At 37.9% G+C, this 23,473-nt stretch overlaps 1 protein-coding gene across 2 annotated transcripts; it reads left to right on the top strand.

Moving 5' to 3' along the window:
* The first annotated feature begins 994 nt into the window (after positions 1-994).
* On the top strand, positions 995-17,566 carry RCN2 (reticulocalbin 2). 2 transcript variants are annotated; one of them, XM_082840394.1, is made up of 7 exons: positions 995-1,265; positions 1,646-1,751; positions 4,304-4,500; positions 11,519-11,632; positions 14,947-15,043; positions 15,912-16,051; positions 16,572-17,566. In XM_082840394.1, exons 1-7 carry the CDS (start codon positions 1,098-1,100, stop codon positions 16,722-16,724), a joined length of 975 nt encoding a protein of 324 aa, XP_082696520.1. In that variant the 5' UTR covers positions 995-1,097; the 3' UTR covers positions 16,725-17,566. The 2 variants fall into 2 exon arrangements, with proteins under 2 accessions (XP_082696520.1, XP_082696519.1); XM_082840393.1 differs by having other exon boundaries at positions 996-1,265; positions 15,909-16,051.
* The last annotated feature ends 5,907 nt before the right edge of the window (positions 17,567-23,473 follow it).

Genomic DNA, 23,473 nt, shown 5'->3' with positions numbered 1-23,473 from the left:
GAGACTGTGAGAAGTGAGAGGACCCAGAAAGCCTTTTCTTCTGTGTGAAAAGGCCTGATCTTAAGTGGACCAATCAATGAAAGAAAAGGGCTCAAGCTGCAGCCTACAAATTACTTTGAGTTTAGTGTGCTTGGGATGAGGTGCAGAAATCACATAGAACTGTAGGTGGACATGGAATAAAAACCACGTGCACATGCATTCTATCTGCAAAGGATTTCCTAGGTACTTACTGAACTATTCCTTTTGCGCAACCATCTTTTGCTTTTCTAGCAGCATGATGTAAGCTTACCTTTCTTGAACACTTTACCATACGTGCCAGGTACTGTTCTAAACGCATATTATTTTAATTTAATCTTCATAATAACCCTTTAAGGTAGTCTTATTACTATGATCATTTTATAAATGAGCAAACAGGTTTTCAAAGGCCAAGTAACTTGGCGAAGGTCACAGAACTTGTAAGTCGCGAAATTGAGCATCACATACAAACATCTGGCTTAAGTACTTGGGTTCGTTCGTCCTTCTCTGGTCAAATAAATAAGTAGTGATACATTAAAGACTGGCAAAAACAAAGATTTTCCTAGGTACTGTATTATTTTCACCCAAATCTCCAGCCTTTCTTATTGATGGAAACCGGGTCGGACACACGGAGTGGACAGGGGGCTTCTGGTAGGAACGAGGCTGACAGAAAGAGACAGGGCGGGGGTGGGGGGGGCGTGTCTTTTAGAGGGCGTCGTGGCGCAAGGAAAGGCTCCTCCGGGGGTCTCCCCTCCCGGCCCCGACCGCCAGCCTCCTGTAGCCTCTGGGCCCGCAGCAGACCGCCACATCGCCGCGGCCCGGCCCCAGCGCCGTGCGGTCCAATCATCGGCGCGGCCTGGCGCCCCGCCCCTCCGCCGGGGCTATATAGGCCTCGGCCTTGCCTGCTGCATCGCTGCAGTTGTCGCTCGGGCTTCAGCCAGTGATCATCCGAGGAACGGAGGCCACGGCCCTGTTCACGTTCGGTTCCACCCTCCCCACGTACCGCGCGCCGCCTCTCTGCGGCCGCCCGCTGAGCGCCGCCGCCGGCCTGAGCCCCGTCCCGCCTCCTTCCTCACCTCTCTATGTGTCCGCGGCTGGCCGGCGCGATGCGGCTGGGCCCGAGGCCCGCCACGCTGGGGCTGCTCCTGCTGTGCGCCGCGGCAGCCGGCGCCGGGGAGGCCGAGGAGTTGCACTACCCACGGGGAGAACACCGCGCCGACTACGACCGCGAGGCGCTGCTGGGCAGCCAGGTGAGGCGGCCAGGCCGGGGGCTGGGAGGGCCAGGCCTCGCAGCGCGGCTGCCGCGGGCTTTGTCCCGGGACAAAGGGGGCGGCCGGGCAAGGCCTGGCCGGGGCAGCGTGACAATGGGGGCCGGGCGGGGCGCAGCTCACTCTCCCGTGGACCCCGGGGGCTGTAAGGCTGAGAAAATAGCGCGGCCGAGGAGCCGGATCCCTTCTACCCTCCCTACAAGAGGCAGGATCGCTGAGGTTGTGTAGGGGGCAGGGGCCTTGGAGAGCAGGTGTGGGTCACCCCAAAAGCCCTCGGCGAGGGTAGCTCTATTTTTCTCCACCATTTTGCCCTCCTGATAGTAATGCTTGACCACCCCCTGTATATCGCTTACCCCCCAAAGGAAGAAGTCGATGAATATGTTAAACTCACCCCCGAAGAGCAACACAAAAGACTGAAGTCAATCATAAAGAAAATTGACTTGGACTCAGATGGCTTTCTCACCGAAAGTAAGGACGTCCTACACAACTAACAATGGAGACATCCCTTTGTAGGAGACAGAAATACAAACATTTAAGCAGGGTGTCTGTTGAGTGTAGATTGCTAGTGTTCCAATCAATTACAGGTACTGTGTGAGAGGGAAAAAAGGACATGGTGAGTAGGTTTTATACCTGGAAATCTTTAGACATAGGATACCAACTAACACTTAGTGCTTTCTCTAGTAATATATAAACATCACTGACCCTACATGGTATGTGCAAGTCACACCTAGAGCAAACGCCCTGCTCCTCACATGACTTTTTATCAATATCAACATGATTCACTTTAGAGAAACATGCTAAAAACCTTCTTAAGGCATTAAGTGGTTTATAGCTCTTTTGATATATGCTTCATTAGAATCTTAACAACTTGCTTCTTTTTATAAGCAAGTAGAAAAGGACCTGTTGCATGTGAATTATGTTTATCACAAATTATTATAACTGATAGAGGCCTTAGAATCATTATGTCCACCTCTTTTTGTAAGAAACTGAAGCCCAGAGGCATTAAGTGCCTTGCTCCAATGAGTGGCAAAGCCAGGATTAGAACCCATATCTCCTGCACTTAATTCAGTCTTTAATATCCTTCACTTAAAAAAACAAAGAAACAAAAAACAAAGTGAGTGCTCTTAGGTAGATTCTAGAGTCAGAAATGAAATGCACAGATTCTTAAAAGAATACTCCAAATAAATTGCTGTGCATCTGCCTCACCTCATTGCTTAATTCATGTGATGAACCCGATCAACTTTCCAAGTTGATCCTCAACAAAAATTCAGGAGCTGTTTTCTTATAACTCTTATTTAAATACTGTTCAGCATCTGAAGAATGAAGTTGCTGGAGAGAGAATTATAAGCTGATTAGTAAATTCAAGATGTGTTGTCAATGAAGTATTCACATTGGTGCCCTCAGGAATATTAAGGTTTTGTTCCTTGTACTTAAACAACAGAACCTTTAGACTAATTATCCAATAAGAATAGGTCCATCTTTTGTTACACTAGAGAGCACATAAAACAAGTTGATTTGGAAGACTTGGTGCTGTTTATCTGTAAGGGCCTACATGTGTTCAAATATTTAATAGTAAGCTTTTTAAAAAGTTAAAATTAAAAGGAACTTAGTCCAAATCTTCATTTTATAGATGAGAAAACAAAACCTAGAGAGGGTGAACTTATTCCTTACGGCAGAGCTGAAGTATGAACCCCTGTTTCTGACCTTTGTTTTGTTCTGTATTCTGTTAAGCCATGATGATCATTCCACTTGAGGACTGTTCAGGGAATTTTGCTTATTTGCACTTTAAGGGCCAGGACTGGACTCAGGTTCTTGAGAGACAGCTAAGTTCAGTTTGGGCTTTGAAGTCAAACATGGGTTTGAATCTAGACTCTGCTACTTACTAGCCGTGAGTCCTCAATTCCTAACCTCAATTTCCTGAACTGTAAAACAATTATTATAATTGCCTTGTTTTGAAGATTAGAGACAAAGTATATAGAGGACCTGATATATAATAATTGTTCAATACATAGTTGCCATAATTATTCTGCCCTGATTTAGAGTTTCAGGAGAGACGTGTCTTTACTTTTCTATTCACCTGACCTCCCCCAAACCAATAGAGGAGTACCACTCTTTAAACCAAATGGTGTATTATCTTTAAACCAAATGAGTACTCTTGCTTCCTTGCAAATATTTATGTTTTTCTTCCCCCCCCTTTTTTCTATAATGCAGTATAGTAAATATTTCTATGATAGATTTTTAAAAGTTCATCTGAAGGTGGATATTTGCGATTTAGAAACTTTTCCCCTATGTCTTCAGGTAGCCAGTTAAGACAGACAGCTATTATAAGAAGGGCATAAATCATAATTGCTACCCATAACTTTTTAAAATTTCCTCCAGATGCTTTATGACATAGTTAAAGGGAATGTGCTGTAACAATATTTCTCAAACTTCAGTCACTTGAGTACATTTTTCACAATTTAGGCCCTATTTACTTATCTGTTATTTCCTTAATATAGTCTTGATTCAACTTAATGTAAAATGTATTTTAAAGGAAAACTTTATATTTCATAAATGAAGAACACTATTTTTTCCAATACATATTAAAATAAATGGGCAGTTATTCAAGTATTTGTGCTTCCTGAGATATCTGTGATAATTAGCAAAAGTTATCTACAATTTTTTGGATAATATGTTTTAAAAGTCAAGTGCTATTTTGGCCAATTGGTAGTTTATTTAATAAATACTTGTTGAGCCAGGTGCTTTCTAGGCATTTGGAGTACCTCCAAAACATACCAAAACTCTCTGTACTCAAAGAGCTTACATTCTGTGTAGATCACATATTATAACATTCTTAAGACTCCAAACAGCTCTCCCCACCTCCTACTCCTATTTCTATGAATACAACTAGGCCAGTTCTCACTCACTATTTATATACATTAAAGATTTTTTTCTTCTTTTAAAGAATGTTTAGAAATTCTCACTCGTTCTAAGTATCAGAATTACTATCACATTCATTGTGTTCTGGGAAATTCTCATAGGTGAACTCAGTTCATGGATTCAAATGTCTTTTAAACATTATGCTATGCAAGAAGCGAAACAACAGTTTGTTGAATATGATAAAAACAGTGATGGTAGTGTGTCGTGGGATGAATACAATATTCAGATGTATGATCGCGTAATCGACTTTGATGAGAACACTGCTCTGGATGATACAGAAGAGGAGTCTTTTAGGCAGGTGAGTACAAGTGCACAAGCTTTTGATCATATCAGTTCACTTTACCTTCCTGCATGAGTGAGCACAAGAGGCCTGAGGTCATAGATTGATTGCTTTGTTCTCTAGGCAATCACCTGTTTCACTTCAGTGGTCATTTTGATGGTTTCCTTTCTAGCCAGATCTAGGACTCTTATTCTGGACTACTTCAGTTATCCTTGCATCTGTATTTCTCAGCTGCATCATTTGTCCTCATTTCCAGGGTTGCTTTTTTAGTGTATTTTGAATATGTATCTCAATATTTTTTTTTTGTTATTGAACAATTGGTTTTATTATTATATTAAGAAGACTGTAGAGGCCTATTCCCATTTTTAAGCACATAGTTTTATATAAAATAACTAAAATTTTTTTAAATTGTGGTAAGGTACACATAACAAAATTTACATTTTAACTACTTTTAAGTGTGCCGTTCAGTATTGTTTAGTACATTCACATTGTTAGGCAACCACCACTCGACTTTCTGTCTCTGAATTCAGCTATTCAGGGTACCTCGTGTAAGTGGAATCATAACATTTTTGTGTGTGTGTGACTAGCTTATTTAACTTAACATTCTCAAGTTTCGTCCATGTTGTAGTATGTGTTGGAATTTCCTTTTAAAGATAATAATATTCCATTATATTTATATATCACATTTTGTTTATCCATTCATCAATCAATGGACAGTTGAGTTGCTTCAGCTTTTTGGCTGTTGTGAGTAATGTTGCTGTGAACGTGGGTGTACAAATATGTCTTCGTGGCCCTGCCTTTAATTCTTTTGGGTATATATCCAGAAGTGGAATTGCTAGATCATATGGTAATTCTATTTTTAATTTTCTGAGGAACTACAATACTGTCTTCTATAGTGGCTGCACCATTTAAAATAACTTATTTTTGAAGATTCAGTATCACTATGAGTTCTGTTGTGTCTCATTGTTTAATTTGTTGAAATATATTTCTTAAGCAGAGTTGAGGAAGACAATATTTAGGAATCACTAGGAACTTTTAAAGACTTTTTACTTAGTAATTACTAGGAACTTTTTAAGACAAATTACTATAAGCTTGAGAAATTACTGTTTCAAATACTGTTGTACTTCAGAGGTAATTTTAAAGACTTTTTTTTTTTTGTGGTACATGGGCCTCTCACTGTTGTGGCCTCTCCTGTTGCGGAGCGCAGGCTCAGTGGCCATGGCTCACGGGCCCAGCTGCTCTGCAGCCTGTGGGATCTTCCCGGACCGGGGCACGAACCCGTGTCCCCTGCATCGGCAGGCGGACTCTCAACCGCTGCGCCACCAGAGGAGCCGTAAAGACTTTTTTTAAAAGAGTTTTTTGTATGTGGAAAAAATAAAACCAAACACCTTGTTGCAAATGTTCTGTCCCAAAATATTAATCAAGGGTGCTTGGAAAACATTTGAGGCTCCTCTATTCCTTAACTTACCTATCCCATTATTAGTATCTACCTTTTAGTTTTTACCATGGCCATATTTTATCAGTATATATGCTATTTATTATAGAATCATATTGTCCACTTGAACTCTGTAGGCCATCACTAACTCAAAATTGGTTGTTTCTCTGCTAATGATTATGCATATGCTATGCATATACCACTGGTGTGGAGGTTAAGAGCTCCAGCTTTGGAGCCAGTCTGCTTGGCTTCACATTCAGGCAGACCACTTAACAGTGGTGCAGCTTTAGGTTAAGTCAGACCTCCTTATGCCTCAGTTTCCTCATATCTAAAAATGGGAATGATAATAGTATGGAGAAACAGTAATAAATATTGAGAGTAGCATTTGGACTGGTAAACTCTTCTATGTTGATCTGAAAGAATACTGTTGAAGAAAGCAGGTGTGATTCACATGTTTATCTTTAATATTTATATACAATCAGCTTTTGAAAGTTGTTTAAGCATTTGTTAACTATATCAGCTTTAGATTAGTTAGGATTTAATATATAGGGGGAAAATGTCTTTGCTCCTTTTTTTCTCCTTATTTGGGTCTTCATCTTACAGCAGACTGAAAAGAGTGCAAATCAGTCTTTTCACTACTTAGTGCTAAAAAGAAAACAAATGATAATAATGAGATCTGGGATTTGTCTACTAGTTATTCTCCTTTACTATAGGAATTAACTCATCTTAAAAGCATCATTCGCATTCCAAGACTTTTCTAAAACCAGACCATGGTATGATATTATGACTTCCCTTCCAGAGAATAATACAGAAGTTAAATACAGTATTTTAAAATCTTACTAGAATTAGATTCTGTCCTTTTTTTTTTTTTTTCACTCAAAAGATTCAATTAGCATCCCATCAAAAGTAAGAAACGTGTGTGGTTTTTAAAATCTGTATTCTTTTGAGGGTTGGGGGTGTGGGATGAAATAATACATGATGTTGAGGAGAAAATCTTCACTTTGAAGAGGTACATGACTTGTTAATATAAAGTATTTATGAACAGTTTTTCTTTTAAAAGACGTCTGGTTCTAATGCTATGTTCCCCACCCAGGTACTCAGTACATGTTGATTATAAGACACTACTTTTAAAGAATGAATTAGATGGATCTTAATAGCCTAAAGGAATTTATGGATCCCTAAAATGAACTCTTCTCAATGGGAGTCCTAATGGTTATTTTTTGACAACACAGGAATATGTCTCTGCATGAAGTTCTATTTATAATACTTTATTAGATTTTGATATGTAGAGATATAACCCACTAAAAGTGGATGTGGGGTGTAAAGATGAACCCAGACACAGCTGCATTATTACTCAAAATAAAAAATCAAGGATGAAGAATGAATCGGTCTTAATCGAAGTAACAGACTAAACATTATACCATAAAATAATCATAAAAAGTAATTGGATATCTAAATAAAATAAAATGTTTCTATATGGAAGCCTAATAATAAACAAAAATCAACTTGATACCTGAATTTTATCTTATTTTTGATGTTTCATATAGAGAATAGAGATAGCCTGGAATAATGACCCTCTCAGGCAGTGAAATGTCTGAAAAAGCATTTCTTTATGATCTGATGAACAAGTATAGTCAGCACTTTTAAGCAGGATAATTAAAGTTTGAGGACCAACCTGGCAGAAGCTCAATTGCTCTAACTTCTAAAGCCAGCTGCTGAATGTGCATGTATAAGCAACATTTATTTATATAAGATATTATCTTGCATGTGGTTAATCAGAATAAGACCTAGGCTTTTTTTCTGGTATCACAGGTTACATATTTCCTCATGTAAAATTTTTAGTCTACCAAAAGATGGCAGTTTTGTTCTTCACAAGTTTCTATTACAATATAAACTAAACGAGTATGGTAGTTTCTATCTTTTTACTACTGTGTATAGTACTTCCTACTCTCGTCTAAAACACAAGGTCTTTATACAGAAGAGAAAAGTGTTGAGGTTTTATGAAACTGATAGTCTTTTGTTGTTCTCTTTTAGAAATTTGCCACTTTGAAAAACGTCTTTCAGTGTATTGGCTTCTTTAATATGAGTCTCTTAAATTGTGTTCCTCAAATGACTAAAACTAAAAAATCACATTATTTCATTTTATTTTTAAAACTGAGAAATGTAAACCAGAAAATACCTTTTTTTTTTTTTTTTTAAAGAAATCTTAGCTGTTGAAAGAGATCCTTTCTTTCCATAGGCAAATTTGGCCAAATTCCGCTCCCTCTGCTGAAACGTGGACCTCTTGCTCTGAATTGAAGGGTTCTTTCATAAGGAAATCTAAGCACTTAGTATTTTGAATAGTGATTTATTCAAAAAGAACTTGATTGACTCAACAAAGTACCTCAAGTTCTTATTTTTCTACTTTTCCCCATGTTAAACCTGCACATAACATGTAAATTATTTGGTCTAATTATTTAAAATTATGAAACGTTAAGTTAAAACAGCTATTTGGAAACAGTGTTTTCCCCCTGTCGTGATTGGGTGGATATAACTGGCTAGTGGAATCTGGATGTTTAAAAGACAAATTCTTTGGGGAAAGAAATGAGCCTCTCCACTGTAAATCAATCATCGTAAAAGAACTAGTGTTTCAGTAAATGACTGCTACCTAACCTCTAGTATTCCAAAAAACCGAAAAGAGTGTTTCTTTTCAACAGTGAATCACATAAGTTAAAAGCTTCTAAAATATTTGAAATTGTACTTTTTCAAAAATGTGCAGTTTAATACACTTAAGTTTATAGAAAGTTATTCCCAGAAATTCTCAAAATAGAATTTATGCAGGATTAGCAATATGCCACTATTGGCTTCCAAGGCTCTTAATCACAGAATTACCTTTGAGAAATTCATTAAAAGCAGCCTTATCCCTAATAGCTGCTACTTCTTGATTTCCTATCAGAGTGTACTTGGGGGAAAAAAAGGAAGATGGGTGTGAGAAAGTAGAAAAGTGTATGATTATTTAACCTCGACCTCAAGATAGGCCCTTTTCAGCTTTTGATGTGTTTTATCTGGACATACAGAATTAGCACTGTAAAGAGCCTACAGAGAGTAGACTTCCAAATATTATGTACATTTATCAAAAGTATTCTCATTAAAGGACTATTTTTTGAAACCTGTTAACCTGTTTTTGAAAAGTCATTTTGAAGACCAGAAATAGTTAGAAATAGACATACCAAGAATTAATACATAGTCTAAATTTATTGCTTTGGGGACATTAAAAAATTATTGAGATTGTTAAAGAAGATAGTATGTAGTACTGTAGAAAGAACAGGGAGGATCCAAGTTCAACATATTTTAGCTGTTTTCCTGACATCCCTTTCAACAAATCATTTTAATCTCAGTTTTTCTATCAATAATAGTAATATGTAACATTTGTTTAATACCTAATACTTAAGGTTTCTAATTGCTTGATAGGAATTCTCATCCCAATTGCTTAACAGAGATTTTTTTCTTATTTATTATAAATTGTTCAATTTATTTAAAAAAACAAAACAAAACAGTTCACCCATTTCTGTCACCTCCCCACCTCCCCACCTTTGGCAACCACCAGTCTGCTCTCTGTATCTTGAGCTTGGTTTGGGGGGAGTTTTTTGTTTGTTTGTTTTTAGATTCCACATATAAGAGGTCATACAGTATTTGTCTTTCTCTGACTTATTTCACTTAGCATAATGCCCTCAAGGTACATCCATATTGTCTCAGATGGCAAGATTTTATTCTTTTTTATGGCTGAATAATAAGTCCCATACATTCGAATGAGTTCCATTCGTAAGTCCGATTTGTTTTGTTCGTTAAGTCCAACAAAGTTAGCCTGGCTACCCAACTAACACAATCGGCTATATAGTACTGTACTGTAATAGGTTTATAATACTTTTCACACAAATAATAGATAAACACAAACAAGAGAACATTTTTAATCTTACAGTACAGTACCTTGAAAAGTACAGTAGTACAGTACTACAGCTGGCATCGAGTGAACAGGCAAGAAGAGTTACTTACTGGAGGAGGGAGAGGAGGTGGGAGATGGTAGAGCTGAAGGATCGTCAGCAATAGGAGATGGAGGGCAAGCTGCAATTTCACTCACGCCTGACGCTGATGCCACAGGTTCTGGTTGCTTTCTGGATTCAATTCTATCTACTGTCTTGAAAAAACGATCCAGTGATATCTGGGTAGTAGCTCTTTCTTTCTTGTCACAGATGACACGGTAGCACTGGGTTGCATTCTGAACGGCTACTGCAACCTTCGTGTACCATTCTACGTTTGGGTCCTGTGCCTCGAAAAGTAACAGTGCCTCCTCAAATAAAGAAAATCCCCTTGCCATTTCCTGTATCGTGAATCTCTTCAGTTCTTTAGTTACTTCTTTTTGTCTCTCTTCATCCTTTCTCTGGGCCTCCAATTCCATCTTTTCGCCTCGTTCCACTCTGTCAATTATTTTCACTTTTGTTTCTATTATCACTTGGTGCTTCTTAGCAGTACCAGCTACATTACCACTGCTTTTACACTTGCTTCCGGACATCCTGGGCCTGAAATAAAGATACTGTACTACTGTACTGTATACAGTATTGTACAATAAAGTACACAAAAGCACAACCACTTGTAGAGGATGCACGCATGTGACAGTGTATGCCCGTCATGTAAACTAACTTACGTGATTGGACATACTATATATTGGCTATTAAATAATGCTGCAGTGAACATAGAGGCTCATATATCTTTTTGAGTTAGTGTTTTCATCTTCTTTGGATGAATACCCAGAAGTGGAATTCCTGGATCAGATGGTAGTTCTATTTTTAATTTTTTGAGGAATCTCTATACTGTTTTCCGTAGTAGCTGCATCAATTTACATTCCCACCAACAGTGCACAAGAGTTCTCTTTTCTCCATATCCTTACCAACACCTGTATTTCTTGATTTCTTGTCTTTTTTGTAACAGCCAGGTGTGATATCGCATTGTGGTTTTGATTTGCATTTCCCTGATTTATGATGTTGAGCATCTTTTCATTTACCTGTTGGCCATCTGTATGTATTTGGAAAATGTCTATTCAGATCTGCCCATTTTTTAGTTGGACTGTTTGGGTTTTTTTCTGTTGAGTTGTACAAGTTTTTTATATATTTTGGATATCAGCCTCTTATCATATATATGATTTGCAAATATTTTCTCCCATTCAGTAGCTTTCATTTTATTGATGGTTTCTTTTGCTGTGCAGAAACCTTTTAGTTTGATGTAGTCCCACTTGTTTATTTTTGCTTTTGGTGTCAGATTATCCCAGTTGTATAGGTGAGGAGACCAGAGAGGTTAAGCAATTTGCCCTAAGTAATAAGCTAGTGAGTGGCATTGCTGGAATTCAGATCTGAGTTTCTCTGACTCTAGAGCCTGTGTCTCTGTACTGCTTCTAATAAATGTTTGTTATTTGCCCAACTTACCTTCAGAGGGATGATGTGAAGATAAAATATGATAATGGGTGTAAATGTACTTTAGATTTCACATAGTTGTATTTTTCAAAGTATTTTTAACGATGTTATGGTATGGATGAGACCTTTAAACGTGTTCAATATTTAATTTTCAAAGCTTCATTTAAAAGACAAGAAGAGATTTGAAAAAGCTAACCAGGATTCAGGTCCTGGTTTGAATCTTGAAGAATTTATTGCTTTTGAGCATCCTGAAGAAGTTGATTACATGACGGTAAGGAAGAAACATTTCAAGATGACTATTGAATGACCAAAACTTTAAAACTTGCTTTTACAAAGTAATTAAAATGAATTGTATGGCAAACAGAATTTTGAGAGACAGGAAGATCTAGTTTTCCCTGCTTAAGATAAGGAGTGGGAAGAAGGAGGTTTTCTGGTGGGGTGGGGTGGGGTGTGCTTATTGGGAGGAAGAAGGTAAGGAATGAGTTTTCTTTAATCTCTGTAACATATATGAGCATCAGTCTTTCCCTGGCTAGTTTCTGTTTCATAACCACATTATCTTCAGTGCCTTCCTTGTCTTTTTGTAGTTTTCCGACTTTCCTCTGGTGTTTCAGTATTAGTAACACTAGAACTTCCTATTTAGTTTACAGCATCACTTGTGAAAACTTTTGGTCTGGGAAAATGTATCACATTTGGATCCCCTTTCATAAGGTGTGTGGGGGTAGGGTAGGGAGTACAGCTGCTAATGACTAATGATGTTTTTGCAACTTTAGGCATAATGAGTCCTCTCATCCCTTTAGTGCTTAAAAGAAGTACCAGCTCTTCAAAATTTTGTTGGACTCTAGGTTTAATTTAACACTGATTAAGTCCCTCCTATGACTTGACAAGCTTCTTGAAAACAGAAACTATCGTATTAGAGGGTAAAGATTAATATAAGACATGGCTTTTAAAAAATAGGCTAAACATTTATATTGAGGTCTGTTGCCTAGCATCAGCCTCCAGCCATGTGGCTTAGTTCCCTGGACATTTCGGGGAGGGGAGATGTAGCTTTTTGTTTAATGGGTCATGGTCAGATGCTGCTACCTTGTTAGACAGGCTGCAGATATGTTTTTCATGACCTAGTTTAAGAACATTGGCACAATTTGTTTAATTAGGGCCAATTAGGGCCAAAAATTGAGCCCTAGCATGGTAGGCAGAGGATGTTGGATCTTGATTGAGGAATAAGGAACAGTTGAAGACTGAGGAGGGAAATGACCAATGAAAGCAATGAAATAATTTAGGCATTATATGTTATGGCCCCGGAATACAAGGTGGCAATGGAATGAATTAGACTTGACCAACATTTTGAAGAAAGCATAGACAGGAATGTTGACTGACTAAGCACGGGAAGGGAGGGGGGCAAGAGTCAGAGATGACTGTGAGGTTTGGGGCTGGCGTAACAATGAAAGCCCATTGCAGAATGGGGTGTGTCAGTATGGGGAAGTATGTTCTTTGTGCTGAGTTGGCCTTGATGGCAGCATATAAGGTGTGTGACCATAAATTGGTGTCTCATTCAGAGCAGCTTCATTAATTCCTATTTACCTTAATTGTTTTTGCGTATCCCTTTTTCCCTTTAAGGATATGTTTGATATAGGAAAAGGCAGGAGTACAAGATCAACTAAGTGATTCTACGTTGGATTAAAATTTGGAATTTAAAGATATTTTCATTCACGTAGTTCCAAAAATTATTTTAACCAAGGCAACATTATTGTAATAAGTCTATTGTTTCCCAAGAGGATTACTTGAATGGAGGAATAATCATTTTGATCAGTGATTCTTTCACTGGGTCACAGACTTCTTAAAAAATATGATGCAAACTATTGTTTCCCAAGAGGATTACTTGAATGGAGGAATAATCATTTTGATCAGTGATTCTTTTACTGGGTCACAGACTCCTTAAAAAATATGATGCAAACTATATACTGTGTCCCAGAAAAATCCTATGTATGTCCATGCTCATACACGTGAAGTATTGGATTATAATTTCAAGAGATTCTCAGGTCCTCTCTCTAAAACCAATCTTTGGATATCCAGGTTAAGATCCCCTGGTTTCTATATATAAAATCTGTAATATTTGATTTTTAAAAACGCCAACAACTTGTATTTCAGTGTTATTTCATACAGATGTAGATAAAGCCCCTGGGTTTGACTAGAATGGTAGACTTTTGAGAATACATTTCATTATAGTTGTGATGCTAGAATCCAGATTGAAAGGTATTTGGGTGGCAGTAGGTAATGAGGAAACAAGAACAGTAAGGTATAACCTATGAGAGGAAAAGAAAAACCAGGATGATGGCTAAAGAGTGCAGCATAGTCATTGGGGACTTGAATGTTTTTAAAGGCATAGAAGAAGGAGCTAGTGGAAAAGAGATTGGAGCCTTGGGAGAGGCTGGAGTTAAGAGTGAAAGAAAGCACTCAGGAAATGGGGTAGTATGGGATCTAGGAAGACAGTTGAGGGCTTCACCCTAGAGAAGAGGGGGAGAGAGCTTTAACTGCTGAGATCAAAGGCCTAAAATGATGAGAGGAAAAGGCATATATAGAGGTAATTAAAGGTGAGGATGCAATGCTGGGAAACAAGGAAGCATTTCAGAAGACCTGTACCATGTTTAGAAAAACAGGAGGGTCTTTGTCAAGAGTGTATTGGAGAGAGTTAGGGTGAGGCCCAAGGAAAATGGAGGTTTCAAAAAACAGCTGTAGAGTGTATGTTAGGGAAAGTGAGGCAGAGATAGACTTCGAAGCTGCAGTGAGACCCCACCAAAATGGCAAATTAATTTACAAGGACTAGTTTCTATTTTTGTATCTTTCTCTGATTCTGGAATAAAGGAGAAAGTGAAGTGAGTCTGTTGTACTAGATGGGGATTGGCATAATAAGAAGAGGGTACAAGGGGATATAGGAATATAATAAGGGAAGTACTGAAGCAGCTGGCCATTAAATGGGTCATCTTGGGTCAAGTATAACGAGAAAGGGTGTGGTCTCTGGGTCAGAGGGGAGTGGTTGGTAAGAAGCCTTGGTAAGCGTGAGGAACAGATTTGGGGGCAATCTGGTGTGGATAGGGTAGATTGGTAGAAGAAGAAGCAGGGAAGTTGAGGTTTTATAGGGGACTGCCCCATTTCAGGTCTGGGGGTAGAACAGCAGCTCTATTCAAAGACATCTGAGACAACGGTTCTTTTGGGGTTGTTAATAGATTTGAGGGAAAGTGGAATTAAAGAACACAAAGGTAGTAAGATACGTCATTCTTCAGAAGGAGGGTAACGTGCAGAAAATAGGAGTGTGAGTTTAGTGCCTAGGTTGTTCAGGAGGGTGAAGTGGAGTGCTCAATAATAGAAACTTAAGGATGTTGAATTTTAAGCTACTTAATATTTGGGGTTTTATTCCTGCTTCTAAATTCCAATGTTTAGAAAGATTGTCTTGCAAGTATGGACAACCAAAATAATTATTCCTAAATAAGTTCTGTAGTAGCATTGATTCAGATGGTGGTGGGATTGAAACTTTTGTGACTAATTTTTTTTTTTTGTGTGTGTGTGTGTGTGTGAACGGACATGCAATAGGAATTTGTCATTCAAGAGGCTTTAGAAGAACATGACAAAAATGGTGATGGATTTGTTAGTTTGGAAGAATTTCTTGGTGACTACAGGCGGGACCCAAGTAAGTATCTTGGGGATGTGTGGAAGGGGGTGGGGAAGAAGAAAGAAATTGAAAGACAGTCTTGCTCATTGAGAGTTCTGTTTGACAGAGGAAAATGGAAGAAGAACTAGGCCTGATTCCTCCTTGTTCTGCCAAGTTCAGTAAAATACAAGGGAAACAAAGGAACTTAAAACTTATCTGAGAATGCTGTTTTTACTCACTTTTAGTTCCACATCTAGATCCAAGCATTTTTATTCCTTTTCAAACAAATACAATGTAATCATTAATCCAAATGGGTGAGGAAGTAAAGGTTGATATTTTTAAATAGACTTCTGTACCCTTGCATGTAGATCTTGAAAGAGAAGAAAATATAGAATCCTATAAATACTGGAGTAAGACTGGAAGGTGGCTTACTGAGTGTTTGAAATTTGAGGAGTTTTTAAATGCAGCTTTTTATGAAAGCAGCTGTCTTTTCAGAATTGTTGCTTAAAAGCATCACTTATTGTGAATGTCCCTTTAAAATTACACATGGCATTGCTTTGTAAGAGCACGCAGGAAGCTTTAGTCACATGATGTACATAAAAACATTACCTAGCTCAAACTTGGGAAAATTGTATCCGAACAAGTAGCAGCAGTTACCAAAATTACTAGTTTGTGATAATAAGCAACAATTTTAAAACTCTGAGTATCACTTTTGAAAATTACTATAGAGTTTATACTTATTTCAGGACTTTTCAGTTAAGTACCTCTGTTTCTTTGGGCCTCCTTTATTTGGTGAGCTTTAATTCATTTCCTTTATTCTAGGGGTATACCAGACTTATTGGATACATGTGATATTCTTGCATATGCATGTTTATGTTCTTGGGTTTTTTTTTAATATATTAAGCAGCAAATGAAGATCCAGAGTGGATACTCGTTGAGAAAGATAGATTCCTGAATGATTATGACAAAGATGCTGACGGCAGGCTTGATCCCCAAGAGCTGTTGTCTTGGGTAGTACCCAACAATCAAGGCATTGCACAAGAAGAGGTAAGTGTTACAGAATTACTCTCTCATCCCCAAATTGGTGGTACTGGTAGTAAAGGAAATTCAAAATCTTAAGCCAAAGAAAGAAGTAGTGGAGTTATTTATTTAGGAATAATGCATTGCTATTTATTGATTTAAATCTATGATCTGTTTTAGATTTTCAAGGAGACAAAGAAGTTAAGATTGTATCATGTATTAATCTGATAGCACAATAGAATAATTAAAATTTATATTTACCTATAGGGGCTCAAAATGAGTTATATTAATTTTGCTTTACTTTGAGATATCCTGAATTGGATTTGAGTTGGGAGGAGGCAGAACCCAGCAGAAATTAAGGAAGGAGGTAATGAGAGACTCCGTAGACAGACCTGGTCACAATGGTTAATGTTTTTAGATACTTAGACAATAATGAGTGCTTGGCATACCTGAATGGTTTTGACAAATCAAATCACATTAATATGTGAACATCTTGCTGAAAATGCTTATTACACTTGACACCTTTTTGTTCTGTTTTATTTTAAAGGCTCTTCATCTAATTGATGAAGTGGATTTGAATAGTGACAGAAAGCTGTCTGAAGCAGAGATTCTGGAGAACCAGGACTTGTTTCTTACCAGCGAAGCCACAGATTATGGCAGACAGCTTCAGGATGAATATTTCTATCACGATGAGCTTTAATCCCTGGGCATATCTGAGTAGAGTACTGGCTCCTTTTATAGTTTGTTACCAGCATTACTTTTGTGATAAAATGTTGATGTTATATTTTACATTCTTACATCTTACCACAATCAAGATTAATGTACATTAAAATTTTGGCCTTTTAGAAGAAACGTAAAACAAAAACCTGATATTTATTTCAAAACGTATTGAAGAAATGAAACAATATTGTGCCATATGACAACATAGTCTTTCCTAAATATTCCATTTGTTTAGTACTGTATTATGGAATGTTTGAGTTCTGTTTCCATACTTGAAAAAATGGAGGATTCTAGAGATGGCTGAACAATATTATTTAAGTAGTATATGACTGAGCTATCAATTTTTGTTTTAAGTAGATTTAATTTGGGAACTGACAGAAGGACATTGTGTTTAGTTTTAGCATTTTTGTTTTAAAACCTTTAAAGGAACCTTAGAAGGACTTATGCCTCACATGTTAATGTTGAGAAGTTCTGCTTAATTTTAAAATGGTTTCTATAAAAGGTTTTATTGTATGAAATAGAACTTTATATTTTTGCATATGTATAGATAGTAATTATATTTAATGTGTAACTATAGCATTAAGGTGAGTGGAATTTGACATTGTCCAGAACTCTTTTCTTTTTTTTGACTGATTAAAAATGAAATGTCCTATCTTTTTATATGTGTGTTTTTCTTTAATCTTTCACATAAACCTTGAATTTAGCAAAAGTTTTGTTGTATTATACATTACTTCACCTCATCCATTCCTGTATTTTATTTGGGGAGTGAATGTTCTCAAAACTCTGTTAAATTATATTCTTGCTGCATATTCTTATTTTGCCTTTTTTTTTTCTAGATAAAAGAATCATATTATAATTGAATGTGCACCTGACACATTTCAGTTGCTATTGTGGCAAATGTGGTCTTGCTATTTGGGGCTAGAAATAATCATAAGAACTACACAGGTTGAAATCACCAGTAGAGCTGGTTAGTTATCAGCAGTAGAGCTCAAGATCAGTCATAATGAAATTAAAATCATACTTGATAAGCATTTGTCCACAACTAAATGGTCAGTTTTAACCTTATTCAGGAAGTCAACTTATTACCTTTGTGGGGAGTAAGAAAAGTGAGAAGGTGAGAAATTCATTTTTTCATAGCTTTGACTCACAGATAGTTTTTCTTTCTGTTTTCTCAAATTACTTTTATTTGTGGGTGACGAGGTCAGCTATGCATTCTATTAATCTTTTCCCAATCTAAAGTTGTCTCCTTTATAGCACACACAGCACTGGAGGGCTCAGCCAGTCTTTATGAGTTACTAGAGAAAATCTGAAGCCCTTTTCTAATAGAATTAACTGCATCAGCTTACCTTTCTACTGCTCCCACCTCTGCTGATGTGAGTCGCGAATGCAAATTGTAACCTCTCACACTTTAGTGATAGCTTGCTTACCCTGGTATCTAAAGTACATGGTTTTCATTTTAACTTACACAATACCTGTCTGGCCTTTTAAGAATTAAAGATATACCATTATCACTCATCTGCTACTTGTCAGACTTATTGAAGTTGGAATATTTGGAATAACCAGTTTGATTAGCATGCTAACCATTTGTTTTTCTCACTAGATTCTCCAAAATCTATACCAGAGTTGTTAGATCATTGGATATGGCTTTTATTTTTAATCTTAATGAGTTAAGAGTTAGCATTCTACATTGTCTTGATTTCATGCAGTTATAAGAATTTTGGTGACATTATTAGCGGTCACAAGTATCTGTACTCCTTTAGTTCCTGGCATAAAGAAAATTACACTTTCCAGCCCCCATGTGGGTGAGCAAGGGCTAGTTCTGACCAGTTAAATGTGAGTAGAAGTAGTATGTGTCACTCCCAGACCAGGCCAGTGACAAACCTTTGCCATGGCATTGTAGAGGATGCCTCACTTGAAATGGTGAAGCCACAAGATCAAAGTAGTCTTGATTTCTGAGTGATCACATGGAGGTCAGTTGGACCATCAGTGGACTTTGCATGATCAAAAAATAGACTTTTATTATGTTAAGCTACTAAGATTTTGGTGTGTTTTTTTGTTTTTTGTTTTTTAAACTACAGCAGAGCCCAGCCTATCCTTACTGAGTGAAGATTTAGTATTAAACAATTGGCTTTTATAAGCATATGGAGAAGAATCATCATCTACTTGAACGGAATTTCTATATCTTCTGCTAATTCAAAATAGAAAAGTTTATTTTTAAGGCTTTTATTTGGATTTAAATTTTAAATAAGCCTCTTTAAAAATAAAACTTTAGGGCTTCCCTGGTGACGCAGTGGTTGAGAGTCCGCCTGCCGATGCAGGGGACACGGGTTCGTGCCCCGGTCCGGGAAGATCTCACATGCCGCGGAGCAGCTGGGCCCGTGAGCCATGGCCGCTGAGCCTGCGCGTCCGGAGCCTGTGCTCCGCAACGGGAGAGGCCACAACAGTGAGAGGCCCGCGTACCGCGCAAAAAAAAAAAAATATATATATATATATATATTTTAATAGAATTAGGATAATTTGAATTTATTCATATGGAATGAGAGTAAAGATAGAATGAGGCTTTTTGAATAAGCTGATTCTGGCTGAAGGACTTAATTACTTCCATTGTTTGACTTCAGGTACTACTTCAAAATGGAAAAGTTGGCAGTATTTGCACAAATCAGTTCATATGTGGTTCTGATTGGGCAAATATACAGGACAGAAAATGACTTTCTAGTTTGTGGTATGAACTTAAAGGAAGCCAGGACATTCATAGTAAAAAGCCATGATGTCATGTTTGCCTCACTTATTAGTTCTTTCCTTTGCAGTTTTTTTTTTTTAAACAGACCTTATTTTTCGAGCAGTCTTAGATTCACAGCAAAATTGAGCAAAAAGGTAGTTATTTCTCATACGCTCTGCTCTTTGCATATGCACAGCCCCCTCCACTATCAAAATCCTGCACCGGAGTGGTATATTTATTACAATTGATGAGCCTACATTGACACATTATTATCACCCAAAGGCCACAGTTTACATTAGGATTCACTCTTGGCCTTGTACATTCTGTGGGTTTGGACAAATGTATAATGACAAATCCACCTTTATACAGAGTAGTTTCACTGCCCTAAAATCCTCTGTGCTCTGCCTTTATTCATTCTTCCTGCACCAAACCCCTGGCAAACACTAAACTTACTGTCTCCTTAGTTTTGCCTTTTCCAGAACATCGTATAGTTGGAATTATACAATATATAGCCTTTTAAGGTTACTTTGCAGTTTTGAATGTACACCATTGTTGCTCTAGGTTTTTGTGTTACCATATTTCCTTTTAAGTGAGAAATTTCTACTTAAACTTCCATAAGATCTTTTCAACTTTGGAAAATGATTTGGGAAAGCCAGTAAGAGTCGAATTTTTGAAACAAGTATAACAACTAGTGTGCTTCATTTCAACATGGAGTTTTTGTCTAATATTTGGCCAGATTTCCTGGCTGCTATGAAATTTTTTACAACTGATATCAGTGAGTAGCTCAACTACTTAAGAGCCACCAGAACAGCTACTAAAATGTCTCAATTTGATTTGGAAAAAAAGACAATTCAAGTACAGAGGAAAACAAGTATGGTGAAATACCTAGAGTTCGCCATATCTTTATTTCAAATTAAAATTAGTTCATGAGCTGTCGAAAGTAAGCCACTTGAATTTATAAAACTTTAAAAATGGTTAAAGAGATTGTTTAAAAATCACATAGCCTTTAGTCTTGGTTTTATGTACCCTAGACGAAAAAAATCATCCTAGTTCTGTTTTGTTCTACAAAGATATTTTTCTTTTCTTCTGAGGCCAGGATCCAATGAACGTAAAGCATCGTTCTTTTGCTGTGTAGTACCATTAGCAGTGATTGGTAACACAGGTAAAGAGACCATCTCACTACAAGGATACACTAAAAGCATGAACAAAGGTGTTTTTTGTGCCAGCTGCTGGCCTGCCTGAATTGATGTTTTGTTGTTCTGTCTAACAACAAATGACCTCATACAAGTGATTGATTTTGTAAGAGTACTCTGTAATAAAAAAACTTGATTATATTTAATTGTAGACTTGCCTTCGTGGTGGTAAGGAAAGGGAAGCTGGGCTAAGCTGAGGCTGAGCTGTGACTAAGCTGTTTACAGGTATTTCACCTCACCGGCATATAGCAATTAGTCTTCCACCTGTGCTCCTTTAGCCCTTCCTTTTTTTTTTTTTTTTTTTGCGGTACGCGGGCCTCTCACTGTTGTGGTCTCTCCCGTTGCGGAGCACAGGCTCCGGACGCGCAGGCTCAGCGGCCATGGCTCATGCACGCGCCCAGCCGTTCCGCGGCATGTGGGATCTTCCCGGACCGGGGCACGAACCCGCGTCCCCTGCATCGGCAGGTGGACTCTCAACCACTGCGCCACCAGGGAAGCCCGCAGGCCTTCCACTTTTTAAACCCCAGCACCGCAGCAAAGCTCCTAACTCCCGAACAACCCACCAAAGCAAAACAGCAAATACTGCGAGCTTAGAAAAGAGATGAGGGTGATTTGTATTAATGCCACTTTCCTACTCAATTTAAAGGACATGATAAACATTTATTTATAAAATTTCCTGTATGACAAAGAGAAAAAAATAACAGTTTATCTGGAAATCAATGTGTTATCCTTCCTTAAAGTTAAAAGAATGGAATGTAAGTTTCTTGAGGACTGCAGCTGTATCTTTATCATTGTGTTTCCAGTGCCCAGTATGTGATTAGCACATAGTAGATATTTACTGAATGAAGTTACTAGTGACACAAGATGAGAGAAAGCTGACATAATATCAGTTTGTTTCAATGACTAATTTTTTAAATGTCTCAGCCTGTCCTTGCCTTGTGGTCTCTCTTTAAAAAAAAATTCTTTGGATGTTTAAATATGTTTGTTTAAGTATCTTTGAGATTATTCTGTTAGTTCTAGGTGTACTCCCATTTGTCAGTCCACTGACTCTCCCTCATTATGGTTTGCAAGTTTAGACTGAATTCACATTTAGTGAGAGCTGTTTGCATAGAGTCTCATGTGTCCAAGGTTGTAGAAATGTCATTTGTTAGGTCCTGTGGGTTTTATCAGTTCTAGACAGGTTTCTGTGTTAAATTTCTTATCCTGAAGTTTCTGTACCTCACAGTAGTGTGAATTTGGACTCCGTATATCTGCATGGGCACAGTTTTGATGTCTGATTTCTCATCAGTGACCTTATCTACCCACGATTGGCAGATACTGTACTTCCTTGTTCCTTTTTAGACCAGTGAGTGGGTTTTTCTAGTCTTCATTTCAAAGAGAGCCTCCTTCATGGTCCTGGCCCGCTCCCCACTGTAGAAGCATCATCTCCTTTCCTTTTCTTTGGCATTAAGACCTCAGCCCCAGTGGTTAAGGCCCATATTCAGGTGCCGTATGTGATTCTTCTGTGAACCATCGTGCCCTTGTTCATTCCTTCTTTGTTCTAGTACCTGGAGATTTCTCTTTCTTGCTCTTATACTCTGATTTATATTCTTAAATGTTTTGGATTGTATTTTGTCTAGCATTTAAGTTTGTTTGGAGCAGGATTTCAATCGCCATGATGACTAAGAAGCTTTACTGTTAATTTATACTGAAAGAGCTGGATTTTTAATGTGACTATAAGCTAGTAGCATAAAATAATGCAAAGTATATAATGCAATCTTAAATGCTTTAAAAATAAATGCAATGTGCAGATGTGAGAAAAGTCCTACTGCTAGTTAATCTCATTTGCATTTTGTTTCTTAGACTTAGCCATGGGGACTGAGCAAACCAGAGGCCAGTTGAGTCAACTAAATGACTAAACTGGAATTCTTAAAATTCCTTGAAAGAAGAATGAGGGGGACATATCAAAACGATGCTGGACTCAGCTTGTAGGGGTTCCCACTGGCCAAATATGGTATAATTTAAGCATCAAAATAAATCATGATAATAGATTATAACATTCGAATAAAATAAAAATCTATGAGTCCATGGTGAAATAAAGTAATGAATTAAGAAATAAATGGGGGAGAAGGGAATGCTCTTCCATACAGTAGAATGCCAACTTATAAATGTAAAACAATGCTGGAGTTAGAAAATCATCAAGGGATGCCCAAACTAGTAGGTGAAAGTTTGATGAGGAACATTATATTTACAGTTTCAAAGTATCTTCACACAAATTACTTTTTTTTTTTTAATGTTGAGCCTTCTTTTAATTATTTTTATTTTTGACTGTGTTGGGTCTTCATTTCTGTGCAAGGGCTTCCTCCAGTTTTGGCAAGCGGGGGCCACTCTTCATCGCTGTGCGCGGGCCTCTCACTGCCGTGGCCTGCCCTGTTGCAGAGCACAGGCTCCAGACGTGCAGGCTCAGTAGTTGTGGCTCACGGGCCCAGTTGCTCCGCGGCATGTGGGATCCTCCCAGAGCAGGGCTCGAACCCTCGTCCCCTGCATTAGCAGGCAGACTCTCAACCACCACGCCACCAGGGAAGCCCTACTTTTTCATTATAAAGAGAAAGATAGTAACTATAGCTGAGAAACCTGGTGGACACCACCTTAACCAAGTAGTCCAAGTTAACATCACCCATACTGGAACAAACCAACATTGTGTTTCTGATATGGTCATTGAGAAGGACACACCATCACTTTTGTGGTATTCCTGAAAAAATACAGCTGACCCTTGAACAACATGGACTTGAACTGCGGGGGTCCACTTACACATGGACTTTTTTCCCAGTAGTGAAC

The sequence above is a fragment of the Leucopleurus acutus genome (genome assembly GCF_964270905.1).
Source record: "Leucopleurus acutus genome assembly, chromosome: 1".
Classification (NCBI taxonomy): Eukaryota; Metazoa; Chordata; class Mammalia; order Artiodactyla; family Delphinidae; genus Leucopleurus; species Leucopleurus acutus.
Note: the sequence above shows the minus strand (reverse complement) of the source record. Positions and strands in the feature narration are given on the sequence as shown.

Bases quoted from the DNA above. Each gene is read 5' to 3' on its own strand.
- RCN2 (XM_082840393.1), top strand. From the start codon at position 1,098: ATGTGTCCGCGGCTGGCCGGCGCGATGCGGCTGGGCCCGAGGCCCGCC. The intron at 1,266-1,645 runs GTGAGGCGGCCA...TACCCCCCAAAG, and splicing joins AGGCGCTGCTGGGCAGCCAG to GAAGAAGTCGATGAATATGT. The intron at 15,044-15,908 runs GTAAGTATCTTG...TAATATATTAAG, and splicing joins TGACTACAGGCGGGACCCAA to CAGCAAATGAAGATCCAGAG.